Raw genomic sequence first — 20,372 nt, 5'->3', positions numbered from 1 at the left:
TTATGCTTTAATATATACATGTACATGTACAGAGCTAATATTTTTTTTCCTTTTTTTTTTTTTTTTTTTTTTTTTGTTTTACCAGACAGCGGACCATAAGTCAGTCATCTCCAGTCCACAACTTCATCTTCCCAGGAGTTGCAGCATCTCCACCCAAGTTTATGTCCCTAGAAGAGGTGATGAAGGCTGCCAAAGGAGTCAGTAACATGGTTCTTGCTCATGAGATTGCTGTGGACAAGAACTTCAAATTGGAGAAGTTTGATCCCCCTGACAACAGTGTTGAGAAGCAGGTCCTACATCTATTTTAGTCAAATATATTTTGCATGGGGTATTCACTATGTATATATAAATTGTTCTAGATTGGGTAGCTAGTGCATGAATGTCTTGTAAATGGGGTAGCCACTATATAAATTCATTTTAGATTGAGTAGACAGTGTATGAACTTATTGTAAATAGGGTAGCCACTATATCAGCCTGTTTTAATTCATGAAATCGTAAAAACACAATTGTAAACAAATCTTATCAGATCCAACTAGCTAAGTGGTTAATACACTGGCCTGAAAGTTTTAAGACTCACTTGCCATGGGTTCAAGTCTCACCCATTCCCTGATTTTTTTCAACCTGTTCTTCACGCAGTATAACCACTGTATAAATATGCTACATTAGTAGGTACTATATTAACCCATTCTAATTGGAGTAGTCACTATGTAAATATCTTTTTATATGGGGTGACCTGTTCTACATGGGATAGCCATTATGTATAAATTTGTTCTACTTAGGGTACAGCCAATGTATAAACATATACATGTATAACATTGAGTACTGCAAGTGTACAATTTAAAGTTTTTTTTCATGGGGTTACATACCAATGGACAAAACTAAAATTAATGTGAGAGTAAAATATTACAGTATACAACAGAAAATAGCATGTTCAGCAGTGAAAAATTCTAACATTTAGCACAAACATACTTTTAGATTATTAGCCCTTTCATTGTCTAGACCCCCAAAATTAATATTGCTCTCAGTGTCCACATATATAAAAAAAAAAAAAGTTTTCTTCTGAAATGATAGAGAATCATTTTTTCTGAAGGTAATAACACCAAAAGTGTGAAATTTAATAGAAAGCTTACAGAATTACACAGGCACAAATTTAGCGTTCTGGGAACAATTTGCATATCAGCAATTTCACCCACTTTGAGTCCTATTTTAAGCCAAGTTCTTTGCTGTTTCACTAGATAAGATAAGATAAGATAAGATTTCGTTCGGATTTTTAACCCCGGAGGGTTAGCCACCCAGGATAACCCAAGAAAGTCAGTGCGTCATCGAGGACTGTCTAACTTATTTCCACTGGGGTCCTTAATCTTGACCCCAGGATGCGACCCACACCAGTCGACTAACACCCAGGTACCTATTTGCTGCTAGGTGAACAGGACAACAGGTGTAAGGAAATGTGTCGAAATGTTTCCACCCGCCGGGAATCGAACCCGGGCCCTCCGTGTGTGAAGCGGGATTGATTGATTGAGCACAAGTAACCTATTCAACTATCAGAACTATCCTATAATGTGCACAGTAGTCGGTAATTTGGTCACTTTTAAATGAAATTAAAAAAATTTAAATTTATGAATGGAGTTCACAATAAACACTGTAGACATTCCACACATGAAAACCTTTCCTCTGTTTGTTAATCAAATATTTGTATTCATTAACACAGGTAAGAGATGTGATGCACAAAGCTTTTTGGGACCAGCTGGCTGAACAGCTGTCTCAAGACCCGCCATGCTATGACCAGGCACTAGTTCTACTGCAGGAGGTTCGGGAAAACCTACTAGATATTACACTCCCCCATCACACTCGTCTCCGACAAGAAATTTCAGATACCCTTGATGTGGAGCTTATTAAACAGCAGACAGAGCATGGGGTACTTGATTTTAGCCAGTATGTATCTCATTATTATCCATTTTTAGTTTTTTTGTTCTGAAGAATAAAAACTTGAATATCTAAATATTATTCTAATAATATTTAAATTTTTTCATAAGTCTAAATATTATTTTACCAAAGAAAATGTAATCATTTCTATATTACAGTGGACCCCTTGTTTACGATATTTTTTCATTCCAGAAGTATGTTCAGGTGCCAGTACTGACCGAATTTGTTCCCATAAGGAATATTGTGAATTAGATTAGTCCATTTCAGACCCCCAAACATACACGTACAAACGCACTTACATAAATACACTTACATAATTGGTTGCATTGGGAGGTGATCGTTAAGTGGAGGTCCACTGTATTTTGTTCTAAATAAATTATTTAAAGAAATGTGTTAATGGATAAAAGTTCTATAATTTTGCTGAAGTGAAATGATGTCAGAAATTTCAAAGTGTTAAGGAAAGTAATGGGTTTATTTTTTCTTAGGTACTCTCAGTATGTACTTTCTATTATGGCTCGTCTATGTGCTCCCGTGCGAGATGAGACCATCCGAAATATGATGAGAGAAACTGATGCTGTGTTAGTGTTCCGTGGTGTGATGGAGACCCTGGACCTTATGCGCCTTGATATGGCCAACTTCACTATACAGCAAATTAGGCCCCATATTATTGCACAGGTAAATCTTCTTTTATTAAAATCCTGAGTTTTGCTTCAGTGTTATAATATCACTGAAATACATACTGTATATTGCTCTCATTCAAGCAAAATTATGAGAAAACTACAGTGGGTCCTCAAACTTCATTTCTAAAAACTTGTTTCATAAAGTGTAAAGTTCAGCCAATATTTGGGATGTCTCTTATTCTCTTAGTTGATTTTTTTGTCTTCATTGTGAATTGTAAATAAGACAATAAATTGGTTAGTCTTGATTGTCCAAAAATTTGTTGCTATGGGACAAGTGATCTATATTGTCGCTCACACACTTCCAGTTCCTTTGTTTTAAAGTGTATTGAATATTGCTTACCTGTCTCCAAGTAGGCTTCTCTAAACATAAACTAACATCTAGCATGTACCTCTTATGCCAACATAAGATCTACTGTGTATATTTCCTGTAATTTCTATACTTTTTGTACCCTTTATTCTAGGATAAGTCTTATTGTACACTGTAAGGTACAGTGTTGTTGGCTTTTTGATAATGCAAGACAGAAAGCACTATTTCATTGAATTTTTTTTTTAAAGTGATGTAATATTTGAACATTTTTTCCAGAGTGTGACTTATGAGAAAAGAAAGTTTGCAGAGTTTCTCAAGACGCAGAATGATGGTTTAGAGTTGACAAGAGCATGGCTGTTGAGCCATATTAGACCGGAAGACCTGGCTGTAACAGATGAGATGGCAATGAGGGGAGTTGTTAACTCTGTCATTACTCGATCGTACCTGGCACTCCTTTCCTGGCCTGATGAAAAAATATTACCAGAGGTACGTGTTAGACTGTGAAGCCAGAATTTGTTGCATTTGTATTTTAATTTTTTCAATCTTTAAACTTTTTTATTTAATCATGTTTCATTATTGTTGCACCAAACAGGCCAATAATTTGTTTTAAAAATGGACATAATTGTTAGAAAATTAGGTAGCATTTTTTTCATGTACAGGAGGGCCCTATTTTACAGCGCTTCGCTTTGCAGCATTTTGCTAATACATGTACAGTGGTTTTCAGTTATACCCATTCTTCATTTACTCAGACTTCCTACAATAAATATATTCACCACTCACTATAAGCTAGGAACAAAAATATTTTAAGGTAAGTAATGTGTGTACTGTATATGCATTTTTTTTAGGCATGTTTTCAGGCTTTAATATGCATTTGAAAGTGAAAAAAGGCTATGATTCACTTTAGAGCAGTACATTGGAACCTAATCTGCTGTATAAGTGGGACCCCTCCGGTATTTTGAAAATAATTCCCTTGGTTGTGCAAAGTTTTTGGGAAATCTAAAACAAAAACTTTAAGCTGCTTGACATCATATACAGTAAAACCTCAGTACTCAAACTTAATTCATTCCAGAAGGCTGTTTGAGTGCCGATCTGTTTGAGCATCGAACAAATTCTTCCCTACCAATTTTCTTTTTGGTTGACTGTTATCACTAATCTTTGTAGACCCAATGGTCATTTATTTATACAAATAATATAAAAAACACCAAAAAAATGCGAAGAAACACAAAAAAGTTTCCACCAAAGTTTTGGCATGTTGTGTTTGTTTGGTCGAGTGCTGAGCTTTGTTCGAGTACCGAGGTTCCACTGTAGTAATTGTAAGTAGATTATATCTGATTGCTACATAGTCCATTGGTTAAAATGCATTCTATTAAGTTGTTGTTGCATTAACATGATTGCAAAATTGTGGCATATTTTGTGTGAACATTCCATATTAATCAGTTTACATGATGGAATACATTTTTTAACACGCTGGCTGTCTCCTACAGAGGTAGGGTGACTCGAAAAAGAAGGAACACTTTTGTCACAAATCACTCCATTACTGTCTTGTCAGAGGTGCTGTGACATAACAGTTCGGATTACCCTCCAAACTGTCATATTCCCCAACTCTCCTTCAGAGTGCAGGCACTGCACTGCCCACCTCTAGGATTCAAGTCCTGCCAAAAAAAAAAAAAAAAAATCTAACCTGGATTTTGAGTTAATTATTAAGTTAAGTTGAGTTGGGTTAATTTTTTTTACTAGAGAAAAAAATTTTCCCCATAGGCTCAAAATATATTTGTCTTCATTGCACAACCCATTTAATATTGTAAAATTTGCTTACTAAAAACTGAGCAAACAAAGTAAATATTGTATTAAACAAAACCTATAAAAAATTTATTTAACAATTTGTACACAAAACAATAATATCTGTTGCAAAACCTACTTATACTTTAAACTATGAATTATCATCTAACTCTGCCGAGCAGTTAAAGGTTAATACGTAGTGACCCTATAAATTTATATGTATTTTTTATCAGACTGTTGTGCTGGATGGAAGCAGAATACTGGAATTAAGAGATCGTCTAAGTCAAGTGTGCATTCTTGGTTCTGTGATCCTTGTAACTTTATCATCCGTGGGTCCCATGATCACCCAGCCTGATGCCTTCAAACTCAAACTGAAGCGTAATCTGTGCATAATATTGGATCCAGCATTATCTGACAAGTGAGTAATATTACAATGGAATGATGCAGTATATAGATGGTATTGTATGGCATGCCATAAACTCTATCATCTAAATTTCTTATGATGCATGTACAGTTTGTTTATTAAGTGCTTATGTTTGTATACATGTCAGATCTTATATGCAAGATGCCAGAAATATTGCTAGAGGTGCTATTTTGTAACTGATTTATCCATTTCAGAGAGACTATGGCATTGATGGACAACATTGTAGAGCAGGTAGTTAAAGAAGTTGATGACCATCTTATAGAGCATGAGAAACCACCGCTCCCAGCATCAGCAAAGACAGCTTTAAAGTCCCAAGTTCTGGAGATTAAGAATCCAGATCATCGCATAAGATCATTAATATGTAAGTAACAATTAATGATGTACACTCTCAATTAATCATTTTGACTAAGTATGGCTTCTCCTCACTTAATGACAGAGTTTTGTTATTAAGACCACTATAATGGTAGTGGGTTTGTGTCAGTCATATTTGATATTGTTTTACTGTCACCTTTGCACCATTTATAACATTTTTAGTATATTTTTAAATATTAATACAGTAGTGTACTGTATATTGTAATTAACAGAATAGAGGAAATCAGCTCTAATATACATTACAGCCTCTCTTCACTTATCGGTGTACTCATTTACCAATGACTCAGACATACGACAGGCTCTCTGACCTGTATGCATACCTAAATAACTTATATTAGAGCTGATTTCCTCGATTCTTTTTATTACATTATACAGTACACTGCTGAGTAAACATTTAAAAATATACCAGAAATGTTATAAATGGTGCAAAGGTGACATCAAAACAATATCAGAGATGGCTGGCACAAACCCACTGCCATTATAGTATGCTCCTCAGCAACAAATTCATTTACCGACGTGATCTTAGGAACAGAACTCCATTGTTAAGTGAGGAGAGGCTGTATTTCGGCATGTATACTGGTCAGAGAGTCTGTCGTAAGTCCAAGGCATCATTAAACAAGTACGTTGCTAAGTGAGGAGAGGCTATATAAACCATAATTCAGCTGATAGTGAATGTGTTTATTTTTGGGTCAGCTTACCTTGGTCAGAAATTGCTTGCATTGAGGCCTGGTCACAGACCGGGCCGCGGGGGCGTTGACCCCCGGAACTCTCTCCAGGTAAACTCCAGGTAAAAATATATATAAGGTTTTCTTTAGGCGGCATGAAAGAGATGCCTTTTATCTTATGATCTGTTCATTCAGTTGCATATGCTATAATTTTACCCTTATTTCTATATTTATTGTCATTGTAGATTTTAGTATTGGTATTTGTGAATGCTCCAAAGTGAGTGAGGCTATATTGTTTAAGCTTGGATTGTTTTTAACACACCAGCTGTCTCCCACTGACGTAGAGTGACCCAAAAAAGAAGAAAAACTTTCACTATTTTTCACTCTTATTACTGTCCTGCCAGAGGCATGGCAATGCTACAGTTCATATCCCCCTCCAAACTGCAAATATCCCCACCTCTCCTTCAGAGTGCAGGCATCTTATCTTTCCATCTCCAGGACTCAAGTCTGGCTAACTGGTGTTCCTGAATCCCTTCACAAAATGTTACTTTGCTCACACTCCAACAGCTTGTCAGGTCCCAAAACCATTTGCCTCCACTCACTCCTATCAAACATGCTCACAGGTGCCTGCTGGATGGCCAAGCCCCTTGCACACACAACCTTCTTTACCCTCCTCCCTTCAGCCTTTCCTAGGGCGACCCCTACCATGTCTTCCCTCCACTACAGATTTATACATCCTCCAAGTCATTTTATTTTTTTTTTTCTCCACCCTCTTTAAATGTCAAAACACCCTCAACAATCCCTCCTCAGTTCTCTGGATGATAATTTTAGTAAACCTGCACCTCCTCCTAATCTCCAAACTATAAATTCTCTGCATAATATTCAGACTATGTATTGTCCTCACACAAAACATCACTGTGTTTTGTGTTCTGGTCATGTCTACCTTACTGTTTACATTATTTTGCCCTTTTATTCCTTGTTAATGTTTTCCTAACTCATTTTTATTTGATATTCCCATCTGTTCTTTTAGCCCTTTAAATAATCTAAATTATTATTTTAAAATGCTGTATTAAATGCAACTTGTATTTTATAGAAAAAATTATATATGAATAGAAGAAGATTTAGTCTATCCCCACTTGAATTTTTTAACAAAGTAATTTAAAATAAAATAAAAAATCAAACCTCCCCACTTAACAGCCACTTTCCACCCAGAATATTATTGTATCAGTTGACATCTCAAGTTATAACATGGACTATTGTCCATTTCATATCTAGGTTGCTGAGTGTCACTCACTTATATTTAGGAGCATTATCTTTTGGCTTGTATTAATTTCTGTGTAATTTTTGCAAAAATTTTTAATTTTTTTTTTTATTATTATCACACTGGCCGATTCCCACCAAGGCAGGGTGGCCCGAAAAAGAAAAACTTTCACGATCATTCACTCCATCACTGTCTTGCCAGAAGGGTGCTTTACACTACAGTTTTTAAACTGCAACATTAACACCCCTCCTTCAGAGTGCAGGCACTGTACTTCCCATCTCCAGGACTCAAGTCCGGCCTGCCGGTTTCCCTGAACCCCTTCATAAATGTTACTTTGCTCACACTCCAACAGCACGTCAAGTATTAAAAACCATTCGTCTCCATTCACTCCTATCAAACACGCTCACGCACGCCTGCTGGAAGTCCAAGCCCCTCGCACACAAAACCTCCTTTACCCCCTCCCTCCAACCTTTCCTAGGCCGACCCCTACCCCGCCTTCCTTCTACTACAGACTGATACACTCTTGAAGTCATTCTGTTTCGCTCCATTCTCTCTACATGTCCGAACCACCTCAACAACCCTTCCTCAGCCCTCTGGACAACAGTTTTGGTAATCCCGCACCTCCTCCTAACTTCCAAACTACGAATTCTCTGCATTATATTCACACCACACATTGTCCTCAGACATGACATCTCCACTGCCTCCAGCCTTCTCCTCGCTGCAACATTCATCACCCATGCTTCACACCCATATAAGAGTGTTGGTAAAACTATACTCTCATACATTCCCCTCTTTGCCTCCAAGGACAAAGTTCTTTGTCTCCACAGACTCCTAAGTGCACCACTCACCCTTTTCCCCTCATCAATTCTATGATTCACCTCATCCTTCATAGACCCATCCGCTGACACGTCCACTCCCAAATATCTGAATACATTCACCTCCTCCATACTCTCTCCCTCCAATCTGATATCCAATCTTTCATCACCTAATATTTTTGTTATCCTCATAACCTTACTCTTTCCTGTATTCACTTTTAATTTTCTTCTTTTGCACACCCTACCAAATTCATCCACCAATCTCTGCAACTTCTCTTCAGAATCTCCCAAGAGCACAGTGTCATCAGCAAAGAGCAACTGTGACAACTCCCACTTTATGTGTGATTCCTTATCTTTTAACTCCACGCCTCTTGTCAAGACCCTCGCATTTACTTCTCTTACAACCCCATCTATAAATATATTAAACAACCACGGTGACATCACACATCCTTGTCTAAGGCCTACTTTTACTGGGAAATAATTTCCCTCTTTCCTATGTACTCTAACTTGAGCCTCACTATCCTCGTAAAAACTCTTCACTGCTTTCAGTAACCTACCTCCTACACCATACACCTGCAACATCTGCCACATTGCCCCCCTATCCGCCCTGTCATATGCCTTTTCCAAATCCATAAATGCCACAAAGACCTCTTTAGCCTTATCTAAATACTGTTCACTTATATGTTTCACTGTAAACACCTGGTCCACACACCCCCTACCTTTCCTAAAGCCTCCTTGTTCATCTGCTATCCTATTCTCAGTCTTACTTTTAATTCTTTCAATAATAACTCTACCATACACTTTACCAGGTATACTCAACAGACTTATCCCCCTATAATTTTTGCACTCTCTTTTGTCCCCTTTGCCTTTATACAAAGGAACTATGCATGCTCTCTGCCAATCCCTAGGTACCTTACCCTCTTCCATACATTTATTAAATAATTGCACCAACCACTCCAAAACTATATCCCCACCTGCTTTTAACATTTCTATCTTTATCCCATCAATCCTGGCTGCCTTACCCCCTTTCATTTTACCTACTGCCTCACGAACTTCCCCCACACTCACAACTGGCTCTTCCTCACTCCTACAAGATGTTATTCCTCCTTGCCCTATACACGAAATCACAGCTTCCCTATCTTCATCAACATTTAACAATTCCTCAAAATATTCCCTCCATCTTCCCAATACCTCTAACTCTCCATTTAATAACTCTCCTCTCCTATTTTTAACTGACAAATCCATTTGTTCTCCAGGCTTTCTTAACTTGTTAATCTCACTCCAAAACTTTTTCTTATTTTCAACAAAATTTGTTGAATTTTTAATATGTGCAATAAATTCCATACTAAATATAACAAATATATATACATTTTTTTTACAGTGAAGAGATCAATGGAGTTCCTTGGAATTCTGATGAGTTCAACTACTGCCCGGCCAGTCCAGATACCTCCTGGCCTCTCAAGCTTGCAGGAGGAACTAGCTCACATCTGTGGTACATTACTTCGACTTGTCACACACAACAGAAATGTGTTTGGCGAGTATTATGCAGATATAATAATGAATCATATAAAGGCTCACAAAGAACTCTCAGAAAGTGATGAGAAGAAAGTTGAAGAGGTAGAAGGTAATACTGAAGCTAGAAGTGAAGTTGATAAGTAAAAAAAAGTGTTGAAAATTACTCAAAGGAAATTTATTTCTAGCAGACTTCTCTGTTTGTCTATTACTGGGGAAACATGTTTGCAGTGTTACTTTTAAACTGTTAATTGTTGCTGAGGAGTTGGTTCATAAATGTGGGTGTATATATAAACTTTAGTGCAAAGTGCAGTGTTACAGAGAAACTTTTTAACCTATTAATATTAAATATTGTTCTCTTGTCAACAGAATCTGGCATCCAACGGAGTTTATCATTGTCTGGGATGCTGCTGTGGTTCTGTTACTTGTAGAAAAGTATACATATATGTGTGCATATGTATATATAGTATATACATGCATAATTTTTTTTTCTGCCTGTATTGTCATACATGGTTGCTGAAGTACAAGATAGAATGCACATATTGTAGTGGATTTATACACCTTTTGCAGTTTGCATCATTGATGTTTTCAAGGTCATGTTTTTCTAAGCATTCGTTGACAACCCTGTGATGATCAATATTTATTCCAGTGCAGAATTATCGAATAACTCCTATATAATCTTTATTGGTGTTTAACATTATTAACAAGCTATTATTTATCTTTTTTTGTTCCTGTATTTGGCTGTTTTTTCTTTATACACATCATCCATCTCCCACCAAGGTATGGTGACCTAATAAAAGAAAAACACATTCATATTTGTGCAGTAGCAGTCATGCCAGAGTGTGCAGACATCACAATTTATCCACCCTACCTTCAGAGTGAAGGCACCGAACTTCTCACCTCAAAGACTAACAGCACGTCATGCCATGATAACCACTTGTCTCCACCTGTACCTAACAGTCAAGTGTTGAAGTTAGTTTGGCCAAGGAAATTGAAAGGAAGAAGCTTTCGTACCTAAAATGGCCATTCGGTAAAATGTTTCTATTTATGAATGAATATAAAAACAAGAATAAGTGATATAAATACTTGTAGCTTTGGTATAATTAATTTTTTTTAAAGGGATAATAGTTTAGGATTTGTTTTTGTGTATGAAGGTCTCACTGCAAGGTCATGACTATTTTATTTTTATTCATGGGGAAGTGCTAAACCTATTATTAAGGGTCAAACACTGTCTGAGGAATGGAAGGCATTTGGATATGATTCAAGGACATAACTATGGCCAGTTTCAAGGGTCTATTCTCCCACAGCCCAACTTCAGGGGAACAGTAGCTCCAGTTCCTTGAACCAAGAGCCCTTTGACAGTATCAAGGCATCCTCCTTAAAAGGAGAATGAGAAAGAAAAGCAGATACAGTCCATTTTTAGAGAATCGGCACTGTCCATATTCTGTGACATGTTATGGTATTTTCCTTTTACCTTTAACTTTTTTGGAGAGGAAAAGAAAGTACGTAAATGGAAGAGCTGTTCCAGTTATTTTATCAGAGTATTATGGTCTCTCAACTACATGTGGGTCATCATGGCTGCAATCCACTTGTACACTAATATCAGTCATACATTAATCTCTAAGATAGAATTAAACTTATGTAAATACACAGGTACAACTGCTTATTGCAAAACAAGCTGAGCTCATATGGGTCATTCAAATATCCTTTATACTCCCGTTTAACATCTGCTACACATAAATGTAAGTTGTCAGTTTTCATACTATATACGTATTCGAAAAAATATGCTCCTACAGTACTAAACATAATTTAGCTAAAACTAATACATATACCATTTTAACAGTATTCTTTAAAGATACTTAATAATTTTTATGATGCATTAAATATGTTCACATCTTACAAGTTGTATTAGCTTAACAAATATTAGCTATTAAAATGGTAATAGGAGAGGTACAACAGATGGTTAATTTTGTTCATTTGTAACATAAAAAAGGGAGGATATTTACAGTACCATAGTTTTGTGAATAATTATATTCACAAAAGTGCTAAAATCATATGGGCCCAGTGCTGTGGTTTGTGTACAATATCATTATGATCATTACACATTATCAGAAATAAGCACCAACCATTTTATGTATATTGTATACATGTTAGAGAAGGACCTTTTGACAATTAATATCAGAAAATAAGGCAACAAATTTAATTCGTAGTTAAAATATTATGATACTGTACACTATTTGTATTTTTGAATCTCATTCATAATGCTGTTAGTTCTTCCATTCGGTTATCACTTATCTAAAGGGATGTTCGACCTAGAACTAGCACATTCATGCCTTCTCTATTTATTTATCTTTTCTATTTTTTCTTGCACTGACCTTTTTAAAAGGAGCATGGGAGATGACGGCAAAGTTAAGAATTAAGATGATAATGATGGGGAAGAATTATTATTGCCGTATATTCACAAGCTGGATGACAAGATAGAAATGTATAGTACTGTAGTATATAAACAGAAGATGATGATTGTATATTGTAGTATTTTTAGATTCCTGTGAGTATTTCTACCCATGTAATGGGTGACATACTTTAATGCAATACTTTATGAGTAGATGAATCCTTTGTATTATTATATACTGAGTTCTGCAGGGAAACTCTTTGTAACTAATGTTGAATGTCTTTCATTTTGACAGATTACCACTTATATAACCTCATTATTATTATTATTAAATTCATGGGTGGAGCACTAAACCCCTAGGGGATCACACAGTATTGGGGGAAAGGAGAAGTAATGAAGTTTGATCTAAGGAAAGAGTGGATTGGCTCAATTCCTTGGATTAAGAGCCTTTCACCGGCATTAAGTGTCGTCCTTTGTGAAGATGTACAACCCCAGACAACTATATACAGTGGTACCTCAAGTTACAAACTTAATTCGTTCCAGAAGGCTGTTCAAGTGCTGGTACCGAATGAATTTGTTCCCATAAGGAATAATGTAAATTAGATTAGTCCTTCTCAGACCCCCAAAAATACACTTACAAAAGCACTTACAAAAATACACTTACCAAATTGTTCAAGTTGGGAGCTGTTTGAAACTCAAGGTACCACTGTATATTTAATTCTGTAATACTTTTGGAATGCGACATATAATTTTGTATTACTTTTGGAATGCGACATATAATTTTGTATTACTTTTGGAATGCGACATATAATTTTGTATTGGCCAGGTCTATGGTTATATTATTGGCTTCATGCATGTCGTATACCTGGAGAGGGTTTTGGGGGTCAGTGCCCCCACAGCCCAGTCTGAGACCAGGCCTCATATACCTGTACTTTTTAAAAGATGGTAAAATACTAGTTAAAACTAGTGGATGAAGCCTCAGGATCAACTATATTGAGTATTAGGAGGAATAGGAGGCAATTAGGTTCTGTCCAATTAAGGAAAATGTTGTGGGCAATTCCTTGGATCAAGAGCCCCTCACTAAGGAACCTCCCCTGGGGGATGATGGGGTATATTAGGAGTTGATAGCCAGTTGTAGGAATTGAGAATTCATTTGAGCATTGATAAATAAAATTTATCTGTTGTATACCATTATGCTGTATGCCCCTTTCAGGTTTAGGGGTTAACTTGATTATATTATTATTGTGTATAATTAACCAAATGTGCCTCCTACAAATGGCACGTGCTTACGTTATATTGCATATACATAACCATTTTTATAAATTCTCATTCAGAAACTCATAACAAGAGCTGGAAGTTTGGATTACCATTGCTTTTACCCTGTGAGAAGTTGTAAAATTATTATTTACATGTAACCTTGAATTTGTTGAATAAGTATTTACTCCATGTGAGAAATATTAAAACCCATAGGGGTCATACAGCGCCTTAGGAAATAGGCAATCAGATTTGATCCGAGGAAAGAGAGAGTAGCTCTAAGTCTTTGGAATTAGAGCCCTTCATTGGCATTAAGGCATCTCCCTAGAAGGGTTTTGAATACATACCATATATACATTTCACTATACTTAAAATATTCTTTAAAGAGGGCAGTCATTTTGTATATTATAGAGGATCTATATTGATGATGCCATATACAAGCATACTCCTGTAATAGATTGTAGTCAGTATTGTATGTCAAATGGTGTTTGATTAATGTGGAATGGAAAACACTAACGGTTCCTTCCATACCAGGGGATTTCCTTAATAACTGTACATAAATTTCCCTCTTATTTGGAATTATTCCAAATTCCAATAATCAGTTTGAATTATATTATTCTCCCATTCAGGATTTTTCTAAAGGACTGTTTTCCAAATTTTAAACCAGAAAATCTAATTCAAAACTTTTTGAATAACAGGTTGTGTTTTAATGATTTAAATTCAGAATGCTTTCTTATTCAGAAATTTGTGAAGAGCAAAAGTAACCGATGCATATCTCCAATTTAAATTTTTCTTGAGCAAGAGAAAAATTTTTGGGAAAAAAGTAGAAATCTGAATACTCTCAGTAAAAAAAAAAAAAAAAAAAAAAAGAGAGAGGGAACATAAAGAAAGTACATACATCTCAAAAAATTTAAGATGTGTATCATTTTGAATTTATTATGATTCAGAACCTCAACCCAAATTATTAATAAGAATACTCCTAATTATTATAATCATAACCATGGTTTTTGAAGAAGTGGACCACTTCTTTCTGATTATTATGATTAAGACCTGCATCAGGAAACACCTGTCCTGTTTCCTGACAAATTATACCTATACCTCTGTTTAAATTATTCGGAATGAGAGAAATTGCTGTACAGTATTGAGCTTTAAAAATGTTTAATCCATTTTGTTAAGTGATATCAGACTCACTCTTAAACATTATTTTTGCAGTACCCATTTACATTTATTGTAACTTATGAATGGTATATAAATTGAGCCATGGTTACTTTAATGTAAAGATAAATAATTAACATTCTAGTTTTAGATGTTATGCATTTTATGTAGATCTGGAATCCTGACTGCTTTTTTTAGGTTTAAATTACATTTTTTTAGTTAGCCAAAGATTTTAAATTTTTAAATCATGAACTTTTTCTTATCAGCCTACACTAACAAGATGAAAAGTGCATTGATATTTGTTGTTAGAATTATGCATTCGAGGAGTGGAGGGCATTTTAAGTTCTTAAAATGTTATAGTTATAACTAAATATTTACTATAATCACAATGAAATTGTATTGTTTGGCATAGAAAAGACATTGCACAAGAAGTTTCTAATGGGACATTCTGCTTGTATAGAGCTTGATAAAGCTCTGCACAGAGAAACATTATCCTGATAGTTTTAATTACTGGAGAGCACTAAACCTGTAAAGGTCATACAGTGCCTCGGAGGCATTCAGGTTCAATCCAAGGAAGGGGAGGATAAGGCTAGTTTCCTGGATCAAGAACCCTCTCACTGGCATCAAGGCATTTTAACTTTAAGGGGTGTCCCAATTAAAGCTTATTCTGCGGTGTGTTCTTTCCTTCATTATTGATGGCAGTACACTTTTTGGATCTGCTGTTTAGCATCTTGATGTTTATAGTACAGTATATTTGTGTGTACTTAAATTTGCAATACTCTAAAACATTGGCTTATAAGAAATTCAAAATGAAGCCTGTTCTGATTAAGTTCTCTAATAGAGAATGAATTTCATATCAAGATGAACACCATAAGTTAGGATGAAAAAGAAATAGCCTTTCAAATTAAGTAACTAAAGCAAATAGATTTCTTTCTGGTATTAAAATTATGAGGTGAACTAACCAGTAATCCTGGTTCATCCAACCTGAATGTTTACAAAAATATTAGGTTATAACTATCTCAAATCCTGTGATACAGCACAGTAAATTTTGTCTCAAGTACAGGTATTTGGGCAAAAGGGCAGTGTTGAAAGCTTAATGCGAGTATGTGTTTATTGCTTTACCAGCATACCCTGAATAGGCCACTATTATTCTCTACACAAGTTTTAGTGCTTCATTTTTTATTATAATAATCTCTGCACAAGTTCATTTGTTACATTACCCAAAATCTAGGGTAATGTAACTTACCTAGTATATATAATTATTATTATCATAAACTAAATGGTCTGCACTTAGTTTATATTGTCTTACAGCAACTGTCCAATCAAGAGAGAATCAGGTTTGATCAGAGGAAGAGGTAGCTCAAATTTATTGGAACAGCAGGGAATCCCACCTAAAAGTGTACCACCCACTTTTTAGTAATGGTATATTATGCAAGCTTAGAAAGTTTGCTAGTGACCACAATGTTGTAAATAAGTGGCTTATTCAAGGTACAGATTGGCTGTGTTGTCCTGTTTTTCATGTACTATATATAAAATGCTTTTGAAGTTTTTTAAGTTTAACCCTTTTAGATATTAACTCATTTTTTTTTTGTTATACTCATTTTTATATAGTAATATTTTGGGTACTTAGATATTTTGTAATTTATTAATCAAAGCACAGATAGAGTATGAACATTTGACAGAAGAGCATAATTTTTTAAAAATTTTCTACGTTTTTCATACGGAAATAAGTCTTCAGCATGTTAATTATGGTAAACTATAAAAAATAGCTTACTAGTGTATAGTCAGCAAGATTGTAGACTAAAAAACATTTAAATATAGTATGCCTGATATATAAAACTGCACGTATGGTACTGTATATTTATCATAATGTCTGCTTGTCCCTTTCAAGCATAAATCTCATTGAAATAAATAAGTGAACTTTCTGATTTTTTTTGTTATTCCTACACATTATTTTAATGGGGAGTATAAAATTCATATAGCATCTGGGGAATTGGAGTGAATCCAGTTTGGTCTAAGGAAAGGATAAGTAAAATTGTACATGAATGGTATACAATACCGACAAGATGAAAATTTAGACACGTGCAACATCTGGGTATCTTTATTGAAGACGTTTTGCCATTCAGTGGCTTTATCAACACAAATCCAAGGACATGATTGGAAGACAGAAGTATATACAGAAGATGACGTAATCAGTCCCTCACCCTTGGAGTTGGTGTGAAGAGCACCATAGTCGTGAAGATTGGAGCACAGGCAAGAAGGCTGGCACTTACATACTGGCATTAGGTGGAAAAGGATGGGTAGCAGATAAGGGCATAATCACTGGTAGGCAGAATTCCTCAGTGGAAGTAGGTCATACCCAAGGGATAGGTTAGTAGTAGTAGTAGCCGTGAAGGTTATGTAGACACAGTGGTGGCTTGTCCATAGGAGCTGCAGAGCTGTAGTCCCCTCAGATGCTCACTGCCAGACATAAGACTTCATTAACCTTACTCTAAAATAATTTGCAACTGACAAACATATTACAGGAAAAATCTGTTGTATGTTGTTTTTAATGTATATTTGTAAGTGAATTTTTTTTGTTGAAACAAGATAAAAAATTATTTAAAATAGAAGTTTGATGCAGTACAACAGTATAGGTATTACTGGTATTACATCTGGCAGCAAGGAGCTGCATTCAATGCAGCACACACCCAGTTGCAATCTGTCTGTTTACGTTGTGAGTATGTGTGTTGTAGCATGTGGCTGGTGTTGGTGGCCTTTTAAATTCTTTTCCATGGTGTTAAATTTAATGACCATTTGATAAATGATGGCAGTGGAAACTAGAGTAGACTCAGTTAAATATTTACAAAGTATTAACTTTTCACAGTTGATTTTAAGTGAAAAAGTAACGATAAAAGAAAAAGGACGACATACGCCAGTTTTATCCATTCTACAAAAAAGTACAAGCAGGAGCAAAGAATATATGTGCCAGTCTAGCTTCAATGTTAAATTTAATTACCATTTGATAAACGATGGCAGTGGAAACTAAAGTAAACTCAGTTAAATATTCAGAGTATTAAATTTTTGCAGTTGATTTTAAGTGAATAAGTAAAGATAAAAGAAAAAGGAGGACATACACCAGTTTTATCCATTCTACAAAAAAGTACAAACAGGAGCAAAGCATATACATACGTGTCAGTCTAGCTTCAATGTTTACCAGAAAAGTGAATGCCTTTGTGGCTGTGACAAAAAGAATGCGTTATTCTATTTTCCATGCTTACTATTTGGTGACGACTCTTCATGGATAAAAAGTGGCATGACTGATTTGAGGCATTTACCACAAAAAGTAATGAAACACGAACAGTCAACCAAGCATATAACGTTAGTGATTCGTCTATGCTGGGTAAAGTGAACATTGCAGCTCAAATTGATTCAGCATACAAGATTTCAATAGCAAAACAATTTCAAATAGTTGTAACATCACCTCAGCTAGCCATGTCTCCACCAGCAGGGCTGTGATGACCTCTACAGGTACAATACAACAGTTTTAATTTCTTTGCACATTTACATTGAGATTTTGTAGTTACAATAATGAGTTGCAGTGCAAAGAGCCACTATCATGCCATGGCATTATGGGAAGACTAAATTAATGGCTTACAGACTACTTAATACTAGAGAAATTGATCGTAGTTTAAGTTGTACATCTGTTTTCATTTAAAGCAGACTAAGTTAACTCAAGTTACAATCTGTTGATATTGCATTGGGACAATTTGAAAGTATTTCGTAGGTTGTGTATATCAACAGTAAATATTTAAGTTATATTATTGGAATATAATATTGAGCGTTGGTGAAAGTTTACAGTATGAGAATGCAACAATATGGTGTAAGGCAGTACAGTTTTGTGTGGGTATTTATACTACAATGTAGTATTATGTATGAACTTTGGGTATTTAAATTTTGAAGCATTAAGATTTAGGTAATTGGGTCTTAATTTAAGTATCGAGTATTTAATATTTAGTTTAGGGTGAGAAGATGGTTTTTGATAAGTCTTAAATTGATGTTCAGACCGGGTTACTTTAGTATTTACTGGTAACGAGTTCCAAATTTTGGGGCCCTTATGTGCATAGTTCTTACATATTATTATTATCAAAAAGAAGCGCTAAGCATAGTTCTTACAGTGTGGTGTGGACACGGGGTACATCTAAAAATGAGGCGTCTTGTGTTATGGTCATGTGTCCTATTAAGGTTGGCGAGAAGTTTGAGTGTAGGGTTTGTTTGAGTGTAGTGTTCTATATATGTAGTAGGCACAAGAATAAGTATGGATGTATATGTGAACTCTTTTCATTATTAAATTTAGCTTAATTTTAAAAATTACTTTAATAACATTTATTATGCTGTTCTATTTAGGCTTGCAGTCATGCAGTCCCCCCCATTCTATTTTTTGACGAGCTAGAACTGTGTAGATGTCCTCTGAACCAAGATTCCACGATGCTGCAGTGTGACAAATTGTAGATGAATGGTATACAATACCTATAAGGCCAAGGAACCAATTACTTCATCTTTTGTGTATAGTTCTTCTGTCTTCCAATCACGTCCTTGAATTTGTATTGATATTATAATCACGGGGGGAGCGCTAAACCTGTAGGATTATACAGCGCACGTGGGGGAGGGAGAGTATTCAGGCTTAATTCAAGGAACTGGAGCACAGATCCAATCCCCTAGATCAAGAGCCCCTCACCAGCATCAAGGAACCTTCTTTGAGGGGCAATCCAAGATGATAACCTTGCATCCAGCAAGCCACCTCAGCAGACAAAAAAGGGCAGTCAGATACCAGCCACAAGGCATACCTCCTGTGGCCACCACCTCCTGGAATCCAACAGGAAGCCTCCAGATATATATCCATTACCCAAAAGACATCTCAAGCCTTCCCCCTCAGGAGACCGGAGAGGGATCAGAATATCCCCAGATCCCACTGCAAACTACATCACCACCAAGGACCTCAATGGAATGGGATATTATTATTATAATCAAAAAGAAGCTCTAAGCCACAAGGACTATACAGCGCTGCAGGGCAGGAAGGAAGCGAGGGCATCAGGTGGCAAAAGGGAGATGGATGAGTAATAGGTTACGGATAACAGCGGGGTAGTGGATGGTGAAAGGGTAAAAGGCAGCAAGAGACTGAACTAGAAAGGGCTGAGGGGAGTGCGAAAAGTATCATCAGTTTGTGGAGTAAATCAGTCGTTGTCAAGAAGTCAATGAGAGAGTCAGGATTAAAGGAGGGTCCATCAGCAAGAAGGGAAGGTAAAGAGAGAGTAGTAGAACGAAGACGACGTTGGAGGTAAATTCTGCGTGCTCGTTGATAGAGAGGGCAGTCTAACAGAATGTGGCTAATCGATACTGGAACTTGACACTGCTCACAGAGAGGAACAGGGTGCCTCTCCATGAGATACCCATGAGTAAGACGAGTGTGGCCAATGCGAAGGCGGGAGAGAGTGGTCTCCCAACCTCGGCACTGATGACAAGAAGACGGCCAGTAACCTATGCTCGGTTTAATAGAATGAAGTTTGTTACCGAGCAGAGTTGACCAACGTTGTTGCCAACGGGTGCGAAGGTGGGTAGCTATTGCAGCAAAATAGTCCAGAAATGGAACACCTCGATAGGAAATTGGTAGGTCATGTACTGCTGACCGCGCAGCAGTGTCTGCCTGTTCATGGCCCTGTACGTCGACATGACCAGGGACCCAACAAAAAACAATATCTTTATGTTTGGTAGAGATACGGTGTAGCCAAAGTTGGATACGGAGAACTAGGGGATGAGATGTATCAAATTTTCGTATAGCCTGTAGAGCACT

The 20,372-nt window shown here is 36.1% G+C and overlaps 1 protein-coding gene across 4 annotated transcripts in view; it reads left to right on the top strand.

Annotated features, from left to right (window-relative positions):
- The window catches only part of LOC128703567 (T-complex protein 11-like protein 1), a 131,487-nt gene extending 115,020 nt beyond the window's left edge, over window positions 1-16,467 (top strand). For all 4 annotated transcript variants that reach the window (XM_053798241.2, XM_053798243.2, XM_053798242.2 and 1 more), the window contains exons 3-9: window positions 86-290; window positions 1,712-1,935; window positions 2,412-2,601; window positions 3,190-3,399; window positions 4,926-5,110; window positions 5,311-5,477; window positions 9,611-16,467. In XM_053798241.2, the coding sequence (XP_053654216.1) occupies window positions 86-290; window positions 1,712-1,935; window positions 2,412-2,601; window positions 3,190-3,399; window positions 4,926-5,110; window positions 5,311-5,477; window positions 9,611-9,888 (1,459 nt within the window). In that variant the 3' untranslated portion in view covers window positions 9,889-16,467. The remainder of the gene's footprint in view (window positions 1-85; window positions 291-1,711; window positions 1,936-2,411; window positions 2,602-3,189; window positions 3,400-4,925; window positions 5,111-5,310; window positions 5,478-9,610) is intronic.
- Window positions 16,468-20,372: the final 3,905 nt, after the last annotated feature.

Source organism: Cherax quadricarinatus, chromosome 76 (assembly GCF_038502225.1).
Source record: "Cherax quadricarinatus isolate ZL_2023a chromosome 76, ASM3850222v1, whole genome shotgun sequence".
Lineage (NCBI taxonomy): Eukaryota > Metazoa > Arthropoda > Malacostraca > Decapoda > Parastacidae > Cherax > Cherax quadricarinatus.
Note: the sequence above shows the minus strand (reverse complement) of the source record. Positions and strands in the feature narration are given on the sequence as shown.